Source organism: Phascolarctos cinereus, unplaced genomic scaffold (genome assembly GCF_003287225.1).
Source record: "Phascolarctos cinereus isolate Bilbo 61053 unplaced genomic scaffold, phaCin_HiC Scaffold_2;HRSCAF=192, whole genome shotgun sequence".
NCBI lineage: Eukaryota > Metazoa > Chordata > Mammalia > Diprotodontia > Phascolarctidae > Phascolarctos > Phascolarctos cinereus.
The window spans coordinates 207,975,875-208,003,460 of NW_027555625.1; the positions used below are offsets into that span (position 1 = coordinate 207,975,875).

A 27,586-nucleotide genomic window follows, 5' to 3' on the forward strand; every position below is an offset into this window, starting at 1 on the left:
TAGAACCAATAGGAGAAATCATGAGAAAGAAGAAAAAGAGAGAGAGGGAGAGGGAGAGAGAGCAAATAATGTGCTTGAATCTGCATTCAGATGTCACAGTTCTTTTTCTGGACGTGGACAGCATTTTTCATCATGAATCTTTTGGAGTTGTCTTAGATCCTTGCCTTGCTCAGAAGAAATAGGTCTATCAAAGTTATTTTGTTGATGTAAGCAATAAGGGATATAAATTTTCTCTTAAGTATCACTTTGGCTGCACCTCCTATACTTTGGAAGGTTGTCTCATTGTCATTTTCTTTAATGAAATTGATTGTTTCTATGATTTGTTCTTTGACCCACTTATTTTTTAGGATTAGATTATCTAATTTCCAATTAATTTTTAATCTCTTTCCATTGTCCATTATTGAATGTAATCTTTATTGCATTGTGATCTGGAAAGGATGCATTTACTATTTCTGCTTTTCTGCATTTGGTTGTGAGGTTTTTATGTCCTAATACATAGTCAGTTTTTGTGTAGGTGCCATATACTGCTGAGAAAAAGGTATATTTCTTTGTATTCCCATTTAGTTTTCTCCAGAGGTCTATCAAATCTAACTTTTCCAGAATTTTATTCAGCTCCTTAACTTCTTTCTTGGTTTTTTTTTTTGGTAGATTTATCTAGTTCTGAGAAAGGAAAGTTGAGGTCTCCCACTAGTATGGCTCTATTATCTATTTCCTCCTATAACTCATTCAACTTCTCCTTTAAAAATTTAGATGCTATACCATTTGGTGCATATATGTTTAGTTTTGGCATAACTTCATTGTATTTCATTGTCTATGGTACCTTTCAGCAAGATATAGTTTTCTTTCTTTATCTCTTTTAATTAGATCTATTTTTGCTTTTGCTTTGTCTGAGATCAGGATTGCTACCCCTGCTTTCTTTGTATCAGCTGAAGCATAATAGATTCTGCTCCAGCTCCTTACCTTTACCCTGTCTCTCAGCTTCAGATATGTTCCTTGTAAACAACATATTGTAGGATTCTGGTTTTTAATACATTCTGCTGTCTGCTTCTATGTTATGAGTGAGTTTGTCCCATTCACATTATTGTTGTAATAACTGTGTATTTCCCTCCATGCTATTTTTCATTTGTTTATCTGCCCCCCTACCCTTTCCCTCCTCACAAGTGTTTTACTTCTGATCACCACCTTCTCCAATATACCCTTCCTCTTATCAGTCTCCCCTCCCCATCTATTATTTCCTTCCTTTTTACTTCCTTGAGATAGATTTCTATATCCAATTGAGTGTGTATGTTATTCCTTCTTTGAGTGAATTTTGATGAGAGTAAAATTTAAGCTTTTCCCACCACCTCCCCCCAATCTTCCCCTCCATTATAATCGCTCCTTCATGCCTCTTTTATGTGGGATAATTTACTCCATTCTATTTTCCCCCTCCTTCCAGTACAATTTTCTTTCTCACTTTTTTTTTGGATCATCCCATCAAAATCACCTTATATCCATACCCTTTTTGTATGTATATTCCTTCTAATTGCTCTTATAAAGTTCTTAAGAGTCATAAATATTATCTTGCCATATAGAAATACAAACAGTTTAACTTTATTGAATTTCTTATGTTTTCTCTTTCTTGTTTCTTTTTTGCCTTTTTATGCTTCCCTTGAGTCTTGTATTTGGAAGTCAGATTTTTTATTAGCTTTGGTCTTTTAATTAAGAATGCTCAAAAGTCTCTCTTCTGTTAAATATCCATTCTCTCCCCTTCCCCCCCGAATTATATTCAGTTTTGCTGGGTAGGTGATTCTTGGTTGTAATCCTAATGCCTTTGTCTTCTGCTGTATCATATTCCAAGCCCTATGGTTCTTTAATGTGGATGCTGCCAAATCCTGTGTAATCCTGACTGTAGCTCTGTGATATTTGAATTGTTTCTTTTGGGCTGCTTGCTGTACTTTCTCCTTGGTCTTTGAACTCTGGAATTTGGCTATGATGTTCATTTTCAGGTAGTAATCAGTATATTCTTTCAATTTCTTTTTTGCTTTCTAGTTCTAATATATTGGAGCAGTTTTCTTTGATAATTTTTTCGTAGGATGTTGTCCAGGCTTTTTTTTTTTTTTTGATCATGGCTTTCAGGTAGTCCAATATTTCTTATATTATCTCTCCTGGATCTATTTTCTAGGTCAGTTGTTTTTCCAGTGAGGAATTTCACATTTTCTTCCATTTCTTTCCCTTTTTAATTTAATTTTATTGTATCTTGATGTCTCATAGAGTCATTAGTTTCCACTTGCTCAATTCTAATTTTTAAGAAACTATTTTCTTCAGTGGTATTTTGTATTTCCTTTTCCATTTGGCCAATTCTATTTTTAAGGAGTTGTTTTCTTCCATAAATTTTTGTATATCTTTTCCTTGTTATTGACTCTTGTTTCATGATTCTCTTGCATCACTTTTATTTCTTTTCCAAATATTTCTTCTACTTGTCTAATTTGCTTTTAAAATCCTTTTTAAACTCTTCCAGAAATTCTTTTTGGGCCTGAGACCAAATTACATTTTTCTTTGAGGCTTCACATGTAACCATTTTGACATTATTTTCCTCCTTTAAATTTATGCCTCAATCCTCCTTGTCACCATAATAACTTTCTATAGTCAAGTTCTCTGTTTTTGGTTTTTGTTTTTTGCTCATCTTTTTCTGCTTTTTTGGGGGTTTTGTTTTTTTTTTTTTTGGACTTGGTTTCTTTATGTGAGGGTTGGGCTCTGGTCCTACACTGTCCCCCCATTTTGTGCTAGTGCTCTGGGTCTTACTGATGTCTTTCACTGAGCTTCAGGGCTTATCTGCTTGCTTTCTCTGGAGGGTAGGCTTCCCTTCTAGCTTGTACTGGGGGTTGGGGCCTCCAAGTTAGCCTCCCCTGGTGTAAGATTTAGTTGCTGGCCTGCTGCAAGGTAGGGAATTGCTGCTGGGTTGCTATGGTAACAGAGTTTTTCTGGTGGCTGGCCGTGGAGGAGGGATGTTGTTGCTGGTCTGCCCCAGGGGTGGGGCTCTGCTGCTGGGTTGCCTTGGAAACAGGGTCTCTCTGATGGTAGGACCCCAAGGGCAGGGTCTCACTGTTGGCTAGCCCTATGGTAGGGCTTTACTACTGGTCAGCAATGGGATCAAGGCCTCACTGGTAGCTTGTGCTGGGAGTGGGGTCACTGGGATGGGACCTTGCTGTCCTGCAGTAACTGCTCGCTTGCCTAGGGGGCTGCTGGCCTACAGGAGGGGGGGGATCTCCTTGGTGGATTGCCCTAGGCTTGGAGCCTTGCTGTTGGCCTCCTGCTGTGAGGCTGGCTGCTGCTGCTGCTGCTCTTGGACCCAAGCTCTCCTCCCACCCCAGTGAGACAGACCTTTCCTGCTGTGCTGGTAAATTGCTTCCCTGCTCCTAGACCAATTCTGAGGCAGTTTTCTAGTTGTTTGGAGGAGAATTTGGGAGGGCTTCAGAGGGTTCCTTCCTCACTTCACTGTCTTGGCACTGGAAGTCTTGTAATCACATTTTAATAATGCACAGAGGGCTTCAAGGTAAGCAGCACAGAAAGTACAGAGACAAATGATGAAAAAAAGATGGCAGATGGCATGGGGCCAGGGAATAGGAGGTGGAGGAAGATAGGCCTGTAGGAAGAGCATAGGGAGGGTGAGAGGCACCAAGAATCACTCACATAGCCGTGGATTAGAGTTGGGAGCACTTGGAAGCATGGACCTGAGGGAAATGGAAGAATGTTTGGGAAGCAGGCGTTAGAGGTCTCATTTTTATCGGGTTTTTTAGGGGGGAGGGGAACAGGCTAACTCTTACCTGTGCCACTTGGAGTTAGTTTATCATCTCAGTGTTATTGGTAAAACTTTTAAGTAGACATGTGCCTGTCATCTCAAAGTTATCGGTACCATTTGGTATTCTCCTGGTCTTACTGTAGATATCTGGAACGTGTCTGAGATTTACATAGCATAGGAGCAGTAATCGCTGAAGGTAAAGCCTAGATGGCTTCTCCTGATTCAGCACAGCACATATCACTAGCATGTGATTTTGGGTTACTATGTGATATAATTTGTAAATTATGCTCCTTTCATCCTTGGACAGATTGTACATAACTTCTAGGCTCCTCTTTGTGGTCTTACTTCTTGCTATTGCCACTTTATACTGGCTACTTATAAACCTACTATACCAATTAGAAGGTGGTAGGTGGTTGGGGGACCAGAACAAGATATAATTTTAACACAGTTATTATTACCTCCTCCTAACTCTCCCCTCCCCCCTCAAATAAAAGCCCTCCTTTGGAACAAATAAATATAGTCAAGTAGAACAAATCTATGCATGGAATGTGTCTGAAAATACACTGTACAGATTTTTCTTAATGGGAGAAGGTAACAATGACCTTCCAAGTAAAAAGACAGCCTAATGGTATAGTAGATAGAAACCCCACCACCACCTCCCCTCTCCAGAATCAGGAAGACCTGAGTTCAAATATGACCTTAGGCAATTACTAGCTGTGTGACCCTGGGCAAGTCATGTAATTACTGTTTGCCTCAGTTTCCTTGTCTGTAAAATGAGGATAATAATAGCACCTAGCTCCTAGTGTTGTGAGAATCATATAAGACAACACTTTCCATATATATTCTCTGATTCACGTAACTCATTTGACTGGGGAGAACTATGGATACTGCCAGGTAGTCTGAATACCAGATGTACTGTATTTGGCCCCTGTGCATATTTTCTATAAGTGGGATTCACTGGGGAATTGTTGGAGCTGTTGTCTATGAGCCTACTGTAGCAGCAAGGTGCTAAAACTCAAGGAGTAAAATTATGAGGAGATATAAGTGACTGCTCTTTCTCTTCCATTTATGTGCTGGGACTCCTTGCTACCCCTTCAGAGGGTTCACAGATTTGAAGAACTCACTGTGGAATGTATTTTAACATGAAAAGTCCATATAGTTTAAAAAAAAAACCAGGTTACCTATTTATAAAGAATAGTACTGATTATAGAGGGGATTCTTATTCAGATATGTGCGATCCAAATGACCTTTGAGATGAAGTTCCTTCCCTATCTAAGAATGCTGTGAGTTTGTGAGTAATTAATAAATTACCATTTTATAAGGGATGCTCTTTTCAGGGGTGTTTACACTATATAAGAATCAGTTGAAATAACTGGGTTATTCATCTGATTGCCAGCTTTCTAATGAGGAGCCTCTCCATGTTTATTTTAGCTGGGCCCAGAGCTAGAAGGGCCCTGTGAGGTCATCTAGTCTACCTCCATCATTTTACAGATGAGAAAACTGAGGTCCTGAGAACTGAAGTGACTTTCCTATCATACGGTTAGTAAATAGCTCAGTAGGGATTTGAACCCAGGTCTTCTGATGCCAAATTGAAAATCTTCCCATAATGCCGTACTGTCCCCTTTCCAGCATGGTAGAAGCTTCCAGAGTTTGATCTCTAGTGGAATAGCTTTCTAGAGCCCAGTCCCCTCAGTATGGCAATGAAGCTTTAGAAGTCTTTTAGAGAGGTGAAAGACAATATTGAAATGAAACATCCAAAAATGTTCATGGGCTCAAATGACTGACATAAACCACAATGCATTTCAGGTTGTAATTTAGGCCAGATTTTGATCAGGAATATATTCTCTTCACTAAGCCTTAGTTTTCTTACCTGGAAAATGAATGGGCTTAATTAGAGATCTCTGAGGTCCTTCCAGGACTTCAGTGTTTCTTTGGCTCTATGTTGTTTGGTTGAAGTTTTAATTTATAGTAGCTGATTTAGCAAAACCATTCTCAGAGCCTATGTTAAGTAGGTTGCATTTTTAAAAAGCATTAGATCTTGTTTTTGATACATATTGAAACTCAAATAATTTTTTTCCTATTGTTGTTTATTCTAGTTTTTCTTGTATCTGCAAAATTGGGGACACATCTTATGGTCCTGCTACAGGATCTAATAAGAAAGAAGCTAAACAAGCCGCAGCTAAGATTGCATGTGAGATGATGCAGTTAGTTGACACTTCACAGGTAATTAATTAGCCTTTTGGGCTTAATTTTCTTGGGCACAAATTCCATCTTAATTTGATTTGAGACTGTTGCGTCTTTGATGCTATAAGAAGTTCTTTTCCAGAGGGATGAAAACCCTCCTTCTTATTCCATCTTCTGTCTTTGCTAGTTACACATTTGTTCATACATTATGTATGTGGCTAAAAATTCCAATAGCTTCTACTGGCCAAAAGACAGTGCTGATTTATACTTGCTGGATGTGTCGTAGTTGGGATTTCATTCACACTCATTCACGTACTAGAAGGCCTTACAGCTCTCAAATTGTGATTCTATGATTTACAACTCCAGATCAACCAACCAGTTGACCAATGATAAAGACTTTTGTAAAGCCTCTGCTTTTACTTGATACTGTTAGGCAACATGGCTACCATACCTTACATTGATACAGCTTTGTAGAACAAGAATTATACATAGTTCTTTGTATTTCTCCCCCTTTTAGAAAATTTATTCAACACCTCCTTCTGCATGTGCCTCTTCAAGGACTGATTCTAACAGAACACCTCCAAGTTCATCAGCATTGTAAGTATGAAGCAATACTTACTGTTCAATGAATTTTACTTGCTTGACTGTCATAAAGAAAATATTTATTTTTAATATTTGGCTTTTTTCCATGCAGATATTTTATTTTCTTTTAAAAATTCTTGTTTCTTTAAATTCCAATCTCAGACACACGATAAAATGAACAAAATATACTGAACAGCTAAAACTGTGAATCTTTATTATATAGAGCTTGCCTTTATTTTTAAGTTTATAAAAATTGATTATGTAATTTCACAGTTGTCCTACTTGTGTATGATTCTTTTATTTTGTTCTCATGGTGTGTCATTTCAAAGATCAGAGGTCTTAAGTCTTAAAGTTGTTTCTTTTTACAATGTTGTTATTGAATAAATTGTTCTGGTTCTGTTTACTTCACTCTTAATTAATTCTCACAAGTCTTTACAGGTTTCTCTGAAACCATCCCTTCTGTCATTTCTTAGAACAAATAATATTCTATTATATTAAAAAACTAATTTTTTTCAGTTATTCCCAATTAATGGGCACCCTCCCTAGCTACCAGTTCTTTGCCACTACAAAAAGAACTATTATAAATATTTTATATGTGTGAGTCCTTTTCCTCTTTCTTGATCTCTTTGGGGTCTACACTGAGTCAAAAGGAATTGTTGAGTCAAAGGAAAAGCACAATTTAGTGACTTTTGGCCTTCGTTCCAAATCCTATACCAGTATCGTAAAGAATGACCATAGCAACCTTCTTGTATTTAGAATATATTTCTTATGGAGAGGAATTCCCTGTGCCAATACAGGTCAGCAACTTCTTCAGCTTTACTAGGAGTCTTAGAGAGTTGCTTGAAGGTACCAAAAGGTTAAGTGGCTGGCCCAGGGTTACATAGCCTGCCTTGATACATTTTCTTCAATTTTTTCAATCTCTTGACTTTGTTTTAATGTTTTTGATAATAATATGATAGACTTAGCTCTTCTCCGCAATACAATGATCCCAGACAATTCCAAAAGACTCATGATAAAAAATTCTATCCATATCCAGAGAAAGAACTATGGAGTCTGAATGCAGATTGAAGAATACTGTTGTTACTTTTTTCCCCATGTTTTTTCCCTTTTGTTTTGTTTCTTATTTTACAACATGACTAATCCAGAAATATGTTTAACATGATTGCATGTGTATGACCTATATCAGATTGCTTGCTGTCTTGGGGAGGGGGATGGGAGAGAGTAGAAAAATTTGGAACTCAAAAGCTTATAAAATGAATGTTGAAAACTATCTTTCCATATAATTGGAAAAAATAAAACATTATTTACAAAGGTTTTTTTTATATCACTTCATAGTCTATGGTAGCTTTTTAGCAAAATGTAGTTTCCCTAAGTATCTCTTTTAATTATGTCTCTTTTTGCTTTTGCTTTGTCTGAGATTATGATTGCTACCCCTGCCTTTTTTTAACTTCAGCTGAAGCATATTAGATTCTGTTCCAGTCCTTTATTTTAACTTTGTGTGTATCTTTCTGTTTCAAGTGTGTCTCTAAGAGGTAAAAACATATTGTTGGATTCTGGTTTCTAATCCATTCTGCTATCTGCTTCCATTTTATACATGATCTCATCCCACTCACATTCACTTACTGACTTATGCAGTACTTACTAACTGTGTAGTACCCTTCATTCTATTTTCTTTTATTCTTTCTTCTTTCTCTCTTTTTATCCTGTCCCTCCTCAAATGTCTATTTTGCTTTTAACTATTGCCTCCTCTAATCTCCCCCACCCTTTCTCTTATTCCCTTCCTCTCACTTTCCCTTGTTGGGTAAGGTAGATTTCCATACCTAACCGTGTGTGTGTGTGTGTGTGTGTGTGTGTGTGTGTGTGTGTGTGTGTATTCCCTCTATGAACCAATTTCCCTCCCTGAGTACTTTTTTTATGTGAGAAAATTATCCCCATTCTGCCTCTCCCTTCCCCCTTCTCCCAGTGCATCCCTCCTTCTCACCCTTTAGTTTTATTTTTTGGGATGTCATCCCTTTGTAGTCAACTCACACTCATGAGCTCTGTCTACTCTTTTTAACCTCCCTAATAATGAGAAAGTTCTTAGGAGTTACATGAATCATCTTCCCTTGTAGGAATATAAACAATTTAACCTTATTGAGTCCTTTATGATTTCTTTTTCATGTTTACCTTTTTTGCTTCTCTTGAGTGTTGTGTTTGAATATCAGATTTTCTATTCAGCTCTGGTCTTTTCATCAGGAATGCTTAGAAGTCCTCTATTTCACTAAATCTACATTTTTTCCTTTGAAGGATCATACTCCATTTAGCTAAATAGGTTATTCTTAGTTGTAATCCTAATTCCTCTGCCCTCTGGAATATCACTTTACATGCCCTTCAATCATTTAGTAGAAGCTGCTAAATATTGTGTTTTCCTGCCTATGGTTCCACAATATTTGAATTGTTTCTTTCTGACTGCTTGCAATATTTCCTCCTTGACCTGGGAGCTCTGGAATTTGGCTATAATATTCCTGGGAATTTTCATTTTGGGATCTCTTTCAGGTGGTAACTGATGGATTCTTTCAATTTCTATTTTACCCTCTGGTTCTAGGGAATTTTTCCTTGATAATTTCTTGAAGTAAGAGCCTTGGTTCTTTCTTTGATCATGGCTTTTAGGTAATCCGATAATTCTTAAATTATTTTTCTTCAATCTATTTTCCATGTCAGTTATTTTTCCAATGAGATATTTCACATATTTTTGTATTATTTTAATTGTGTCTTATTGTTTCTTGATGTCTCATGGAGTCATTAGCTTCTACTTGTTTAATTTTAATTTTTAATGAGTTAGTTCCTTCAGTGACCTTTTGTGCCTCTTGTTCCATTTGACCTATTCTGCTTTTTAAAGAGTTCTTTTCTTCAATGGATTTTTTCCCCCTCCTTTACCATCAGGCCAATTCTGTTTTTTAAGGTGACATTTTCTTCAGTATTTTTTGTGCCTCTTTTGCCAAGCTGCTAATTCTCTTTTTATAATTTTCTTGCATCACACATTTCTTTTTCCATTTTTTCCTCTACCACTCTTATCTCTTTCTTTAATTCTTCCAGGAATTCTTGTTGGTCTTGTGTTCAGTTAGCAGTTTTTCTTTGAGACTTTTGTTTTAGCTGTTTTCATGTTGTTGTTTTCTGAGTTTGTGTTTTGGTCTTCCCTTCTGAGAGAAGTCAAACATATTCTGAAATTGAATTATTTGTGTAAATCAGACTACATGTCAAATTAAAGATAACATTAGGCCAAGTCCAAAAGCTACCATAGTAGCTTTTTATGGTCAAGTTCTTTTTTTGTTGTTGTTTGCTCATTTTCCCAGCCTATTTCTTCTCTTTAAACTTTATGTTAAAGTTGGGCTTTGCTCATCTGAAGGCAAAGAAGCACTTTCCCAAGCTTTGGGGTTTTTCGTATTGCTGTTTTCAGAGCTAGTTCTGGGTGTCTGCAAGTTTTCACTGCTTCCAAGGTGGTGTGATCCAGGGAGAGGTGTAATCACTGGTCTCTTGGTCTGTGCTCCGGTCTTTTTATTTTTTGGTAAATAGTATTTTATTTTTTTTTTCCAATTACGTGTAAAGATAGTTTTTAACATTCACTTTTATAAGATTTTGAGTTCCAAATTTTTTCTCCCCCTTCCATTCCCCCTTCCCAAGATGGCAAGCAATCTGATATAGGTTATACATGTGCAATCTTGTTAAACATTTCCACATTAGTGGAAAGAAGAAACAGAACAAAAAGAAAAACCCATGGGAAAAAAAACCCCAAAAAAGTGATAATAGCATGCTTTGATCTGCATTTAGACTCCATAGTTTGTTTTTTTCTGGTTGTGGATAGCATTTTTCATCATGAATCTTTGAATTATCTTGAATCATTGTACCGCTGAGAAGAGGTAAGACTATCATAGTTGATCATGTGCTCTGGTCTTTACCCAGGAATGGCTACTGCTCACCTGTAGCTGCCTTCCTCTTGGTCTTGGAACTGTGACCAGGGTCCCTGTGCCTTTTTCACTGACCACAAGCACTCTTCTCCACCCTGGAACTGTGACCCAGAACTGTATATGATCAACAGAGTTGCCAATCAGTTCCAGCTGTACCCAGTGCCAGCAATGGGTCCCTTGTAATCTCTTTCTGGCCAATTGTCTGACCTCCTTATTGTTTCTGGGCTGAGTGTTCCTGAAGCTGTGGCTGCAACACAAGCAGCCACTGTTTGTGTATTCTCTAGACAGGCTTCCACCCCAGTGGTTCAGGCCTTTCTTGTGGAAATCCTAAGTTTTCTTAGGATGGAAAAATATTTTACCCATACCTTTTGTTGACTCTGCCACTCCAAAATTTTATTTGAGGGGTTATTTTAAAGTTGTTTGGAGGGGAATGTTAAGAGAGTTCAGCTGAGTTGTAGCCCTCATCAGCCACTTTGGCTCCACCCAAAAGGTCTACTTTTATAGAGTAATGTTCTGTCTTTTAGATTTTTAGGATGCTGTTGCCAAAACTTTATAAGTCTTTGTTGTATTTCTGGCCAAATGAAATCACTTCAGGGTATGTTCCTTTACTGGTGGCTGAATTATGCTAAGGATCAAATTGAGCCTAAATAAGAGATTTACTACTCTGCCATAATGTTCCCTCCAAAAGTGGATATTTGTATAAGATGTTTAATCCTTCTTGGACTAAAAAGTAAAATGTAATCTGGTATTTGTGGAAGCTTATAATAGCAGTATCTTTGTTTTTAGTACCTCCTCTTTAAAGTATTTGCTAGTAATACTTTATTGTATAACCAATTTTCAGTGATATTGATTAAAAGAAGTCAAATATTCTGAAATTGAATTATTTCTGTGGATCAAACTACATGCCAAGTTAAAGATAGCATTAGGCAAAGTCCAAAATCCAGGCTAGACTCCTTGAAAGACTGATTTTATAGCCTTGAAAGTAGCCAAAGTTTATGACAATGTTATATTCAAAGACAAACTTCCTGAAGAAGAATATTTTTTAAAACTATAATAGGCAATTTGGAACTCAAAATCTTATAAAAGTAAATGTGGGAGGGGGTAGAGCCAAGATGTCAGAGTTCTCCCTCAAACCCCTCCAAATACATATAAAAATTACTCTAAACAAATAAAAAAAGTGAATATGGAAAACTAAAAATAAATAAAATAAAAGAACTACAATAGCCATTGTGGACAGAATGTGAGATCCTTAAAGAGTGTCTAAGAGGCATGAAAAACTGATTCATGTATAAAGGAGCAATTAGACATGTAAAATCAATTGTTATTGTTTTTTTGTTTGGCAGAAATAGCATGGCAGCTGAAACAGGATTCTCAGAAGATGCTTCAGAAAGGAATAGTAATGATAGCTTGCAAAATTTCTCTTCATATTCTCCGGTATGGTATTAATCTCTGCATTTTCTTTCTTACTAGTCTTGTCCTAGTTTTTATTCATGAAGAATTCTTTACTAGAAAACATAGTTTTTATGTAATGAAATAGTTTATTATTATTATATTACTAATAATCCATGATGGCAAAAATGGCCCTCTTTTGGTCCTTTCACTATTCCTACTTCACTCACATCCTGCATCACTCACAGAATAGATTCCTCCACAAATCTCTCATGCTTTTACATCTTTCTACATGGAGCTTCCTCTTCCCTTGTAATCCACTAATAGTCGTCCTAATATACTATTAGAAACACTACTTTAGAGGAATCCAATACTACTGTTTCCCCTTCCCTTTGTGATTGGGATTAGAATAATAGAGTAGCAAAGAGAACAAGAGAGCAGAATTTAGTTCATTTCAGTTCAGTTCAATTTCATCTCAACAAACATTTTATTAAGTGACTACTGTGTGCCAGATAGTGAGACAGATGCAAAAAGTTTAGAAGACAAAACATGTCCATTTATAGAGCTTTGATACAAACCCTGGTAACTATAATACTATATATTACCATGGTAAATGATATTTATGTGAAATACAAGATGAAAAGTCATTACTAATAAGGGGGATTAGGGAGGACTAATCTTACCCTACAGAGACAGGATTGGAGTTGGGGTTTATAAGATGAAAAGTGAAAAAGGCCATGAATAATGTAGATAAGGAAATATGGCTAATGAAATATCTGGATACAGTGTGGGAAGATTCCCTCCAGAGCATGCTGATAATTGAATTGATTCAATCCCATGAAAATTTTCATTTTCTTTTATCATAGAAATCTACTGGAAGTTATCAACTGAAGAATAAAAGGTATTGATTTCAGTTTATCTTACTTTGATTTCAAGTACGTAGTTTGTTATGTAATTAAGTTTTTTGAGGACTCAATGTATACAGAGCCTTTGACATACTGATGTGGCTCCTGTGTAAGGTGGAGAGTCTCTGAATTCAGAGAAAATTATCTTTCCACTACATTATGCTACCTCCCCTGGTCGTGCTAGGCTATCTTTACTTGTTTCTTTTTTGTCATTCTTCTGAATATTAATATCTATTTTTTCCATATGAATCTGTTTCCTTTGAAAGGCTAAGCCCAAGGACCAGTCCTGAAGTATGTATCAGTCCAGAAGTGCAGCTCAGTGGTCTTTGCTTTTGCTACAACAAGTAATCTGTGAAGCTGAATCAGTCTTAAAACAAAGGCAGTAGGGCAATGAGGAGCCAGAGTTGACAAGTGGATTCATGCTTTTTTTTTCCAGGGAGTTCATATTTTGTCCAGGACACAAGTGAGAAGAAATGTAACCTCACTTTGCATCTGCCTACTAGCCCATCTGTATAACATGTCTCTTGTAAACAACTTATTGTTAAATTCTGGTTTCTGATTCATTCTGCTATACAATTCCTTTTTATGGGTTAGTTCCTGAAGCTGCTGCTGCTGTAACAGTTTGCTATCTGGAATTGCTAGGTTGCCTTCCTTAATTTTTTTTTATTGACTCCCTTGATATTCTTAATATTTTGTTCTTCCAGATGAATTTTGTTACTTTTACTCTATGTATGTCTCTCTGCTTCAGGTGTGTTTCTTATAAACATCATATTGTAAGATTCTGTTTTTTAATCCACTCTACTGTCTGCTTCCATTTTATGGGTGAGTTCATCCCATTCACATTCACAGTTATGATTACTAACTGTGTATTTCCCTCTATCCTGTTTTTCTCCTTCTCCTTCTCCTCATCCTCCTTCCCCTCCTCCCCCTTCCCCTTCCACTTCCCTCTCCCCTTCTTCCTTCTCTTTCTTCTTCTTTTTCTCCTCTCCCTCTCCTTCCTTTTACCCTTTCCCTCTTCAAAAGTGTTTTGCTTCTGACCACTACCTCCCCCAATCTGCCCTCCCTTTTATCAGTCTCTGTCCCTGCCTTCTCTCATCCCCCTTCCTCCTTCTCTCATCTCCCTTCCTCCTCCTTTTCTGTAGGGTAAAATAGATTTTTTTACCCAACTGAGTGTTTACATTATTTCCTCTATCAGCTAATTCTGATGAGAATAAGGTTCAAGGTTGCTGGCCATCCCCTCCCCCATTTCTCCTTCCACCATGAAAGCTCTTCCTTGAGTACTTCATTTATGTGAGAAAATTATGCCCATTATACCTTTCCTTTCCCCCTTCTCCCAGTGCATCCCTCTTTCTCACCCCTTAATTTAATTTTTTTGGATAACATCCCATTGTCGTCAATTCATGCTCAGGCTATCTATTTATGCTTCTTTTAACTGCCCTAATAATGATAATTCTTAGAAATTACAAGTATCATCTTCCCTTGTAGGAATATAAACAGTTTACCCTTATTGAATGCCTTACAATTTCTCTTTCCTGTTTACCTTTTTATGCTTCTCTTGAGTCTTGTGTTTGAATGTCAGATTTTTTGATTCAGCTTGGGTCTTTTCATCAGGAATGCTTGAAAATCCTCTATTTCACTAAATCTTTATTTTTCCCCTTGAAGGATTATCCTTAATTTCATTGGGTAGGTGATTCTTGGTTGTTTAGCTCCTTTGCCCTCTGGAATCACATTCTATGCCCTCCACTTTAGTGTAGAAGAGCTAAATCTTGTATTTTTCTGACTATGGCTCCATGATATTTGAATTGTTTCTTTCTGGTTGCTTGCAATATTTTTTCCTTGACCAGGGAGCTCTGGAATTTGGCTATAATATTCCTGGGAATTTTCATTGTGATATCTCTTTCAGGTGGTGATCAGTGGATTTTTTCAATTTGTATTTTACCCTCTGGTTCTAGGATATTGGTGGGAGGGAAGGGCAGTTTTCTTTGATGATTTATTGAAATATGGTATCTTGGCTCTTACTTTGATCATAACTTTCAGGTAATCCAAAAATTCTTAAATTATCTCTCCAAAATCTATTTTCCAGGTCCGTTGTTTTTCCTGTGAGATAGTTCACATTTTCTTCTATATTTTCATTCTTTTGATGTTACTTGATTATTTCTTGGTGTCTCATGGAGTCATTAGCTTCTACTTGCCTACTTCTAATTTTTAAGGAGTTATTTACTTTAGTGAGCTTTTGTACCTTCTTTCCATTTGGCCAATTCCACTTTTTAAGGAGTTGTTTTCTTCAGTGAATTTTTGTACATCTTTTCTCATTTTTTTGTGCTTCCTTTACCAAGCTGTTGATTCTTTTTTCATGATTCTCTTGCGTAGCTCTCATTTCTTTCTCCCATTTTTCCTCTACCTCTCTTATTTGATTTTTACAATAGTTTTTGAGCTCTTCCGGGAATTATTTTGGGGGCCTGACATCAATTCACATTTTTCTAGGAGGTTTTGCATGTAGCCATTTTGACATTGTTGTCCCTTTCTGATTTTGTGTTTTGATTTTCCCTGTTAACATAGTAACTTTCTATGCACAGGTTCTTTTTTTCTTGTTTGCTCATTTTCCCAGCCTATTTCTTGACTTCTAACTTTTTGTTAAAGTTGGTCTCTGTTCTTGTGGTGGAGGGTGCACTGTCTCAAGCTCCAGGTTTTTTTGTGCAGCTGCTTTTAGAGGGAATTCTAGGGACCTATAAGTTTTCAGTTCTTCCAAAGTGGTATGATCTAAAGAGAGATGTGGTCACTGCTCTCCTGGAGCATATTCTGGTCTGTGAGTTACCACAAACGCTCTTTTCCACCCAGGAACTATGAGCAGGGTCCCTGCTCCCCTGAGGCTGAGAGCTCTATTGTGCTAGTGCTCTTCCTCATTCTGAGACTGTGACCTGGGCCCATGACCTGGATCACCATATGGGCAATGCAACGGAGTCTTACAGCCACTGCCAGCAAAATTTCCCCTCTACTCTCTTTCTGACCAGTTGTCTGGCCCTCTTATCATCTGTGGGCTGAGAGTTTCTAACTCACTGCTGCCTTTTCAGTTGCCCCCAAGGTCTGTGCTGGACCATGTTCTACTCTCACCCTAGTGAGACAGCCTTTTCCTGTTGACCTTCTTAATTGTCTTAGGCTGGAAAATTGTTTCACCCTGTCTTTTTGTTGGTTCTTTCACTCTAGAATTCATTTTGAGGTGTTATCTTAAAGCCGTTCGGAGAGGAATTTGGGAGCGCTCATGTGAATGAATCCCTGCCTTTTCTCTGCCATCATGGCTCCACCCCCACCCCCACATCCTAAGAAAGAAGTGTTTCTAAGAAATAATGTAGGGGAAAACATAGGCAGAACTTGAAATTTGGATTGGATGGGAACAATACTTATGTCTCCAGCAGGGGGATATGGAACAAAAAAATGATATTTAAGATACTGATGAATCATAGAAATTCAGAGCTGGATAATCTTAGACATGATCTAGTCCAGAGGTATGAAATATATGTCCTGCTCCTGAATGATGCTGGAATCAGATTTAAATGTGTTTGGGAAATATTTAACAAAATAAATAAAAATACAATAAAACATAGCTAATTTTAATTTGTGGTCTTCTAAGTCAGTATTTGGCCCAAAGTGATCATTTTATTTGGTTTAGTGACCCCCATTTCTATTTGAGTTTGATGCCACTGATATAGTCCAATCCCATAATATTATAGATGAAGCAACTGAGGTCCAAAGAGCTGAATTATCTTGCCCAAGGCCATACAGCTAGTAGCAGTATTGGGAATAGAATTTGGTTATTTTTGCTCCTTGTCTGTTGTTCTTTTGACCACATCATTTCCACCACCTTAGCAATCCAGTGTAAAGAAATGGAAATGAGGAAGCTGCAAAGTTCTTTGGTGAGAAAAGCATATTTCATTGTAGGTGGCAGCTTGGATATGTGAGGCAGCATGATACAGTAGAGACTACATTGTATTTGGAGTCAGAGAACCTGTGTTCAAATTCTAACTCTGCTGATTGTTAACTTCTTACACTGGTGATATAACTGAACATGTAAAAGTTTATGAAATTAAGAGATTCATTTTTGTTTCCTGTAATAGATTGTTCTCTATGGCCTATAAGGATATAGTGGAAAGAGCACTGGATTAGATTTAGGAGATCTAGTTTCAAGTCCTAGTTCTAACCATTACTCACTGTGTACCTTTGGAAAAGTTTTTTCAAACTTCTGTGAACCTCAGTTTACTGATCCATAAAATCGGGACAGTAATTTTTATACTACATACAAATACAAAATTTTAAAACACCTCCCAAAGTGTTGGGAGGAAAACATTATGTAAACTGTAGCATGCTGTATAACTGAACTATTATTATCTAATTGAATTAGAATTCCTTCAACTTTTCACTTTCTAATTTTCAGACTTTTGGCACCTACTTTTCATAAATCACCCAGCAATGATGAGAAAAAAGAAAATGTGTACAGTAGCAACGAAAGGTAAGTGGGGAAATGAAATGTGTTTGATTAAATGAAATAATTAAATGAAATTATTAATATTAAATTAATTTTAATTACTTAATTTATTAATTAATTAAATTTAATTAATAATAAATTAAATTAAAATATTAAATGAAATAATATTTGCAAAGTTCTTAGTGCAGTGCGTAGCACATAGTAAGGGCTCTATGATTGCTAATTCCTTCCTCCCTCTCCAAGAAGGAAGATGATACAGAAGGGAAACAAGAAAACATGAATATTCCACTTTATTAGCATCTGCTGAGGCTCCATCTTAATCTGGTTCAGATAAGTAAAGCCACACACATAACTGTTCCCAAGAAATAACCTCTATTTAGACATAGCACAACTTCTAGATGACCCACAGCTGTAGGGACTATACATTTTGTCTGAGGTAGATTGAAAAATTTAGAGTTTCCTATAAATACTCAAGTCTAAGATAAGCAGACTTTTGATACCTTTGAATACACCAATCATGAATAGGGCTGATAAAGTTAAACACAGGGTTTAGAAAAATTCCCTTGGTATCTGAGTTTAGATTCATGTATATCATCAGTCACTCCAGCTGTCTCAGTCTTCATGTCTTCATTCCCTCCTTTCTCTGGGGAGAATACCCCAGCAAAGCCAACCTCTATCAATGGCTTACATTCCTGCCAAGGCTAATCCTTCTATGTAGGCTTTTGATCCATTCCTTTCAGTCTTCTTTGGGAGCTTGGTCCTTTGAAAGTTCATATTTTGTGTTTTACCATAGTTCCTCTCTACTGGCTCCTTTTCCATTACCTTCTAATATGCTCAGGTTCCCTTAATATTTTTTAAAATTAAATTGAAAATTGCCAATGAACAAAAATCTATTTTTTCCTCCCTCTTAACTCTCTTCCCATTGGGAAAAAAAGGAAAATTTTTTTTTAGCAAACATATATATATATATATATATATATATATAGTCAAGAAAAATCAATTCCCACATTGGCCATGTACAAAATAAATATATTTCTCAATCAGAATCTTGAGTGTATCACTTTTCTGTCAGGAGGTAATTAACATATTGCATCCTGGGTCCTCCAGAATCATGGAATAGTGGTTGGCCATTTCATTGCTTATAGTTTTTAAGTTTTTCAAAGTTGTTGGTTTTTATGATATTGTCATTATATAAATTACTCTCCTGGTTCTGCTCATTTCACTCTATGTCATTTCATACAAGTCTTTCTAAGTTTCTCTAAAAATGTCCCTTTCATAATTTCTTACAGCATCACAGTATTCCATTATATTCATATGCCACAATTTATTCAGGCATCCTCCAATTCTTTGGTGCCCCTTATTTTCCAGTTTCTTTGCCACCACAAAAAAAGAGCTACTATAAATATTTTTGTACATATGGGTCCTTTTCCCCTTTCTTTGCTCTCTTTGGCCTAGTATACTGGATCAAAAGGTAGTATTGTTGGATCAGTACTATCCAGCTAGTATTGCTAGGTCAAAAAGTACACACGGTTTAGTGACTTTTGGGGGCATGGTTCCAAGTTATTTTCTAGAAAGGCTAGACCAAATTCACAGCTCCACCAAAAATACAGCTGTTTTCCAGCAGCTCCTCCAGTGTGTCATTTGTTAGCCCACAGCTTCTAATGAAAATCTGTATTTCTAAAAAAACAACTTAGTGTTTTGAGAAAAATAGATAAAAATCTATCTTTATATCTTCACTTGGGATGTTTCCCCCTTCATTTATTTCCTCCTACTTGCATTTCCCTATAAGTATAAGTAGTGATTGTTAGTGGTTACTAGTGTTTCTAAGAAAAAATAAATAGGTAAAACAGAGAAAAGGTAAATAAATTTTCCCTATTCCATGCCCAGAGAAAAGGCTTTAGGATCCCATAAAGAGATTTTTGGAAGTGAAGGAGAGAAAAGATTAATGCTTTAGTCTTGTGGGAGGGAGGCAGCTTCAGCAATAGTTCTTCTATCCTAACGTCTGCGTTGGTGCCCGCTTGGCCTAAGCAGCCTTGCCCCTTGAGTCTTGGCCCGCTTCTCCATGGTGGCTGCCTCTGCTGAGCTTTTGCTTTTTCCTGCTTTACCTGACTTTTTATAGCTTCTCTTTCTCTAAGCTCCATGTGGCTTCCTACAGCTTCCCTTTGTCCAGGTCCATGATTTTCTTGCTCATCCAGTCAGGAACTGGGTTCCCCATTGATTCCATCTCCTGGACTCAGGGGAATGACATTTGGAGTTCCCTGTGTGTAATAAGTGCTTAACAAATGCATCCTCTATTTTTACATATCCAAAGGTCACCCTGAAGTGTGGCCTATCATTCTTTGTATTATTGCATTACTTTCTTTTTAGTTCACTCAAGGGACTAATTTGCATGTTATCCTCTGGGTTGCTGCATTTTACAATTAGTTTAACAACTTTTTTTCCTATCATTGTTAGTGAAAGACCAACTCCATTAAAAGAGCAAATCAGAATTCATTGAGAGAGACATTCAGATCATCCAGCTACAATAAAAGCCCATAGCATCTTAGAGAGAGTGTCCAGACTAGTCTCTTACTTTTCTGTACTTTAGAGTTAGATAGAACCTGCAGTGGCCCCTTATTGCCTCTGGGGCAGGCAAAATATAAACACTTTAGCCTGGCATTGAAAGTGCAGCACTGTTTGGTTGCAGCCCAGTAACACTTTGTTAGACATTTGGCATGCATTGCTTAATAAATCAATATACTCAGAAGACTGAAGCTTTGTTTTCCTTAGTCATTTCATCCTTCATTCACCGCAATATCTGGGACGTGGAGTAGGGAAGAGGTAGAGCCAGGCATCATATTATACTTGCTTTCCTAATGTCCTTATGGTTTTAAGACCTATTCTAAGTCCTTATGATTCCTGAGCACTGGCTACCTTGGCTTTATTTTTTTTTTATATACTTAAGTGGCTGTGATCAGAGAAGGACACTTCTTGCTAGAGCGTGGGACTTGTTATATTGTAGGACAGGGATGGATGAGTTTACTCATGTGAACTTCAGGGCCAAAGAGGAAATAAGCGAATGGTTCATAGGCAATATGTAATATATTAAAACCTCAAAATAACTAATGAACTCTCTTACTTTAAGGTTTCTCAAGGATTTTAATAACATAACAGCACTTAACAGTGGTGGATTTGGCCAAGTTTTTAAAGGAAGACACAAACATGACAAGAACTCTTACGCCATTAAACGTGTTAAGTTTGATAATGAGTAAGTAGAGAACTTTTAAGTTGCTTTTAAGGCATGACTAATTCTGTAGTATTGCTTTCTGTACTTAAAACACTGCAACTTTAAAACTTACTAGGAGAGAGAATACAGGGAACCGTCTGTCTTCTAATCATTATACAACTTGTTCTTCTTTCTTTCTTGCCTTTCTTAAATCTGATCCAGCCCTCTCAGTAGATAGTGAAAAATTCATTCGTTAATTATGTGCTAGATACTATAAAAAGGAATATATTTTGAGACTCACCCAATTTCTCCCTCATTTTTAATGGGCTCATTGATCTTGTTTGAATGGTAAATTCATTTGATGGAGGTTGTTCCTAATAGTAGGAAGATAATATCTTAATTCAGAGCTGGAAGGGACTTCAGAAGCCATTTATTCCAACTGTCTCATTTTACTGAGGAAAAATCGAAACCCAGAGATGCTTGCTGACTTTCCTGACCAACACAACAGTAGCAAATGGCAAAACTGAAATTTAATTGGAAATTAATTTTCTGAATCAAAATCCAAACTCTTTTCGTTGTACCGTCAGCTAGAAGAAAAATACAGCTCATTTAGTTCTACTTCCTTTTAATAATGAAGAAACTGACACCCAGAGAGGTTCCATCAGGTTACCCAAGTTTACCCAGTTTGTTAATAGAAAAGAGGATGTGGTTACTTGCTTCCTGGTCCAGATCCTCTTTTCCACCAATTTTTTTGGTATGTATGTTGTTGAACTAGCCTGCAGGTACAGGACTATGTACCATGTGGCAGTTTTGTAGCCAACTGTTAAGTTCCAGGTCATAGGTGCCAGGCAGAGAGGAATAATCATGAATATGAGCTCTAGCTGTATATTGGGCAAGGAACAAGTTCTGGAAGCAAATAGTATCTGATGGCTCTGATTCTAGCAGCGGAGCAGCCCTAGTTCTAGCCTCTAGCCCAACATGGAAGCCTTCAGTGGAATTACCTGGGCAGTAGGCCCAGACCAAAGGGGAGCCTGACCCTGTAGAACTTCCCAGTGGGGCTAATAGTATCTGAGTCTAATAGCAGTCTACTGAAACTCCCAACCAGGGATAAGCTGAAAGGTCAACCCTGGACTAGGAAGCTGCAGAGCTCAGACCCAGGAGGGCACTGAGCAGACCTTGTCCTAGGTCACATCACTTTGGGAGCACTGAAAGCCTGCAGATCTTAAGCCTGAGCTGTAAAAACAGCCGAAGGTTTTAAGAGAACAGAAGTTTAGATCAGCCATTCCCCCAGTATGCTGAGCCCAGAAATAACATAAATTCCAAAGCTAAGAAGCAGGTTGGAAAAATGAGCAAACAGCATCAACAAAAATTCCATCATAAAGAGCTGTTACGGAGATAGGGAAGCTCAGGACCCAAACCCAGAAGAAGAGACTGAGTCAAAAATATCTACAAAAAAAGCCTCAAAGAAAAATGCAGCTTGGGCACAACTCCAACAAGAATTTCTAGAAGAGGTAAAGCAAAAGTTTTTAAAAAGAGCAAAACATGATTTGAAAAAGTAAATAAGAGATGCAAAGGAAAAAAATGAGGAAAGAAATAAAAGCTAGGGAAGACACATATGAAAAGAGTATTACCATCTTGGAACAAGAAGTACAAAACCTTACCAAAGAAAATAGTGCCTTGAAAATTAGGATTGACCAAAAAGAAGCTAATGACTCCATGACATATCAAGAAATAAAAAAACATCAAAAGACTAATAAAATAGAATATGAAGTAACTCAAAGGCAAAAACAACTGACCTGGAAAACAGATCAAGGAGAGATAATTTAAGATTCATTGGATTACCTGAAATCCGTGAATGAAAAGGAACCTAGACATCTTATTTTAAGAAATTATAAAAGAAAAATTCACAGATATCTTAAATCCAGAGGACAAAGTGGAAATTGAAAGAACCCCTTGTCTACCTTCTGAAAGAAACTCCTAAATGAAAATTCCTAGGAATATTATAACCAAAGTTCAAAGTCCCTAGGTTAAGGAAGAAATACTGCAAACATCCAGAGATAAAAAATTCAAGTACAGAGGATCCATAGTCAAGATCACCAAGATTTAGTTGCTACCATTTTAAAGAAACAGAACTTGGAATATGATATTCCAGAAAACAAAGAATCTAGGTTTACAACCAAGAATAAATTGCTCAGCAAAGCTGAGTTAGAAAAAAAATAGAATTGACCAAATAATATGGGGGAAGGGGGGAGTGGAAGGGAAATAGAGGACTTCCAAGCATTCCTGACGAAAAGACCAGAACTGAATAGAAAATTTTACTTATAAAAATAGGAGTCAAGAGAAGCATAAAAACTCCTTCCCTGTCTCCCAGACCCCCAGACCCTTCTTACCTATTTTCTTCTCAGCACCAGATTCCTGTCTGCTCTGCCAGGTGTGTGGTGGTTTTCTTCAGTAACAAGGCTGACCTTTCTAGGTCTTGATATTGGAGAGATGGGATCTCTTAAATGGATTATGTTCTTTGTGAGGGAGGCCTGTAAGTGGTTCATTGCAGATAAGAGCTAAAGTTGTGTTCTATATTTTCATTGTAAATGTGTCTAGTTATGGAATAACATACCCATACCATTTTGTTAGAATTTTTTTGCTGTTTTTTTTCAATGTATTGTAATTGTCTGAATTTTTTAATACTTTTTTCCATTAAAAAACAGAGAGGCATAAAAAGGTAAATATGAGCAAAAAAGCTTAGTGACTAAGGTAAGACCGAGCTATTTACATTCACATATGGAAATATGACACATATAGACTCATAATTTTTTCATTATCAGGAGTCAAAGAGAGGGTCTAATTAGACCAAAGGCCTGAGAATAATTGTTATGTTTTGATGATCTCAGAAGAAGAGTGGAAATGTGAGAAAGAGGAATATGCTGAGATGGGATGGGGAAAGGGAGAGAAAGAAAGGGAAAAATTTTCTTATATAAACGGAATGCACGAGAAAGTCTATATAACAAAGAGGAGGCAGAGGAGAGAGTGCAACCATTGAATCTTACTCTCATCTTAACTGGTCAAAGTATGTAAGAATACATGTAAACATACTTGGGTACAAAAATACATCTTGCCCAACAAGGAAAAAGGAAAAAAAATGTTTAGGAGAAAAGGAGAAATAAGAAGGAAGATAAATTAAAGGAGGGATTAGTCAGAAGCAAAACAAACTCTTAAAGAAGGAGTGGGGAAAAAGAGAAGGAATAGTTAGTGTAAGAGAATAGGATGGAGAGTAATACACAATTACCAATCATAACTGTGAATATGAATGGGATCAACTCACCCATCAAATGGAAGAAGATAGCAAAACGGATTAAAAAACAGAATACAACAATATGTTGTTAACAAAAAATACACTTGAAACAGAAAGATACACACAGAACTAAAATAAGAGGCTAGAGCAGAATCTATTATGCTTCAACTGAAGTAAAAAAAGTAGGGGTAGCAATCCTATTCTCAGACAAAGCCACATAAAAATAGACCTAATTAAAAGAGAGAAACAAGGTAACTAAATATATTTTGCTAAAAGGTACTATAGACAATGTACCAAATGACATAGCATCCAAATTCTTTAAGAAAAAGCTAAATGAATTACAGAGAGAAATAGACAGTAAAAATGTAAACAGGAAAAAAAAATGAAGAACCTGAATAGAATTTTAGAAAAATTAGATATGATAGATCTCTGAAAAATATTGAAATTGAGTAGGAAGGAATATATCTATTCTCAGTTTTACCTGGCGCTTTCACCAAAAAAAAAATGACCATGAATCAAGGCATAAAAATGTCACAGACAATGCATGACACAGTTCATGATATTTGTTAACTGTTGTGATCATCAACTAGATGTTATGTTGATGAATCTCTGGGGTCCCTATTCCCCCAATTCCAGTAAGAAATGTGGCCAGCCTGCTATTTACTAAAGACAATCAGCAATGACCTAAAGAATAACTTTAGGAAATTGGGTCTAAATAACAATCATGAGAATGACCAGAAGGCATTCTGGGTCTAGCCAAAATGCATAGGAGTACTAAATCTAAAGGAAACTTCAGAACAAGGTTCATGGAAATGATTCCAAAGCTGGGAAGTTAGCACAGGATTGTCTAGGATTATTATATTACAAAAGAATATTATGAATCACAGTAAGACAATGATTTGTCTCATGGGATTTCCATGTCTGAGATAACCCATAAGACCAAACGCATGTCTATTTTTGTTTGACATCCAATATTTATTTGTTTATTTACACACGAAACAAAAAATGCTGTGTACACTGCGCTATATTAAATTCTAAGGGACATAAACAAATATAGAGTAGATCATGATCTAGAATGAAAACAGTTTCTTTTGATCTTGTTTTTTTTAAACTAGGAAAGTAACTCGTGAAGTAGAAGCTTTGGCTAAACTTGATCATGAAAATATTGTTAAGTATAAACTGTGTTGGGTTGGACAAGATAATTTTGATCCTGAACAGAGTGGATCTTTTTCAAGGTAATTCTCCTTTTCAAAATCTCTAATATTAGTAATGCACTATACAAAACAATGTAAAAGGAATCATTGCTTTCTTCTGTCATATTATGTTTTTGGTATAAAATATTATCCCTAGGGAAAAATATATATTGGTGATCTTCAGTCATAAGATGAGGTATTTGGGTATGATAGTAAAATGTCAGAGACTTAAAAAAGTAATATGAAGCTATATTGCTCAATAAAATGTTAGAACTACTGATTTTATTGAGCTATTTAAAATTACTGAGTTTTAGACTTATTTGGAATATGCCAGACTTATTTCATATTCTACTTAATTTAGCAAGGATTTATTAATTCTTAACTTTGTGCCAGGCACTGTGCTAGACGCTGGGGTACTAAATCAAAAATGAAACAGACCTCATCCTCAAGGAGTTTGCAACATGTTTACATTTGACATCATTATATCAACATTTTGACAAGTTAAATTTACTGAGTATGTTCTTAGAGTTGTCCTAGGAAAGTTTATGGTGGGAGCACTGTAGTGACCATAATATAACATAATATACATATATATTTTATATGTGTATAGAACACACACATTTGTGTGTGTATGTATAGATAGATACTACATACATACATATACACACATTTATATACCCATGTGCATATATGGGTATATGTATGTGTGTGTATTATATAAGTACCTGTGTATGTAATTATATGTATGTATACATATGTATATCTATAATATAAATTGTAAAGAGAGTGACATGCATTTGAAGAAATAAAATTCCCTCATCCAGGAGTTCCAGATAGCAGTGAAATCACAGATCCAGTCTCAGTCCCAGTCTCTCTCTCTCTTTCTCATCACATGTGTATATATGTATATTATATATTTACAAAAATGTATAGAGTTAATAACATTTTGCAGACTTTAAAGCACTGTATAAATCGATCTTCTCTAAGCAACTTGAGGAACTTTTTTTTGTCATTTTGTCATTTTTTTCTTTGTATTCCCAGCACCTATCACAAAAGCTGAAATATAGTAGGTACTTCTTTTGTTCTTGACCCAATTAATTTTTTATTCAGTGAAAAAAGTTGACAGAGACAAAAATCCTTTAAAATTATGTGACAATAAAGCAAAATCTTTAGCAGAAATCACTGACTTAAGAAATTTATCAAGGCAATTTAAATTATAAACATCTAATGTTACTTTAGAGAGGAACAAATATAGTTTCACTTAAATAAGAGCAGTATAGGATTTTTTTTCTGCAAATGCTTGTGAATTTGCTTAAAAATTTTAATTTTAATGATTGCTAACTGAGAAGCTCTATGGCAAATAGGAGAGTAATGTTGTTCCATTTCACCATTCACTCTTTCATCCCTCTAAGATACTATACATGAGACAAGAGATTACTTGGCTCTTAAAATTTGTGATATGGCTGCTCTAAATGAGTGGGAAGAAACATATATGCAATAAATCCTCTGTCAGTCTTTTTTCCAATTAAGTGGTGATGATACCTTTTTGAAAACGTACCTCTCATCAGCATGCTACCAGTATGTTATCTTATGCCGTTGCTTAGGCTTGCATAGAGAAGAATCTGTATAAACTGAATGTACTGGTTTTTAAACATTCAAGTTGAGACTAATTAGATTGCAGGAATTTCAAAGTACAGTCCCAGTATAAGCTGTTTCAAAGATGCCTGCCTCGATATTTAATTAACATAAAGTGGCATTCAGTTTGATTATTTTCCTAGATGCCTGCTTTGCAGGGATTTTATTCTTTGCCAGTGAGAGATGAAATAGTCTGGAAGACCTGCAGTCAGCAGACAGTTTTGGGTGAGGGGTTCTCCATCAGTAGCAGCAACCTTTGTGGAGAAGAAATCAAATTGCTAGGATGGAGTTTCCCCCAGGAGGAAAATTTGGAGGTGTATTTTCACAAGATGCAATCACTAGTCTTTAAACCAGGGGTGGGGAACCAGCAGCCTTGAGGCCACACATGGCCTTCTAGGTGCTTGGGTTTGGCCTTTTGACTGAGTCCAAGTTTTACAGTTTATTAAGAGGATTTGTTCTGTGAAGTCTGGATTCAGTCAAAGAGCCATACTTGAGGATCTAGAGGGCCACATGTGGCCTTGAGGATGTAGGTTCCCCAACTGTGCTCTAAACCAACTGAAAGAATGACTGAATAAAGCAGGAACTTAATAAAATGCTTACTGATTTATTGATGGTGATTGCTGCTAAATTGTTTCATGCTGGAATACAAATCCACATAATTCATAAATCCAAAGAGATTCCTTATGATATTTCACAGCCAAGTTTACCTAAACCCTTTCTTTCTGAAAAAGAAAAACTTTATCTTCCTAAACAGAGAATTAAATATACTGTTGTTTGACACTTTTATTTTTAGAACTTTTTATTCACTGCTTTCAAATTTTTTGTTTTAATTGACTAAGTAACTTTTGTCAATTCATTTTTATAAGTACCAACTGCTACTCTTTTGTAGATCAGCCTTAGGTGAAACCAACTTGAAAACTGGCTGTGGACAGACTGTGAAAGTATTTAAAGTATTTTACCATGTCCATAAGCTTCAATCAACCAATTAAATTTTTTTCCCAA

The 27,586-nt window shown here is 36.4% G+C and overlaps 1 protein-coding gene across 2 annotated transcripts in view; it reads left to right on the forward strand.

Moving 5' to 3' along the window:
• The window catches only part of EIF2AK2 (eukaryotic translation initiation factor 2 alpha kinase 2), an 81,800-nt gene that overhangs the window by 30,215 nt on the left and 23,999 nt on the right, over positions 1–27,586 (forward strand). For both annotated transcript variants that reach the window (XM_020992717.2, XM_020992718.2), the window contains exons 8-14: positions 5,875–6,001; positions 6,480–6,559; positions 11,832–11,922; positions 12,744–12,778; positions 17,212–17,286; positions 20,387–20,509; positions 24,872–24,991. In XM_020992717.2, coding sequence (XP_020848376.1) covers positions 5,875–6,001; positions 6,480–6,559; positions 11,832–11,922; positions 12,744–12,778; positions 17,212–17,286; positions 20,387–20,509; positions 24,872–24,991 — 651 coding nt within the window. The remainder of the gene's footprint in view (positions 1–5,874; positions 6,002–6,479; positions 6,560–11,831; positions 11,923–12,743; positions 12,779–17,211; positions 17,287–20,386; positions 20,510–24,871; positions 24,992–27,586) is intronic.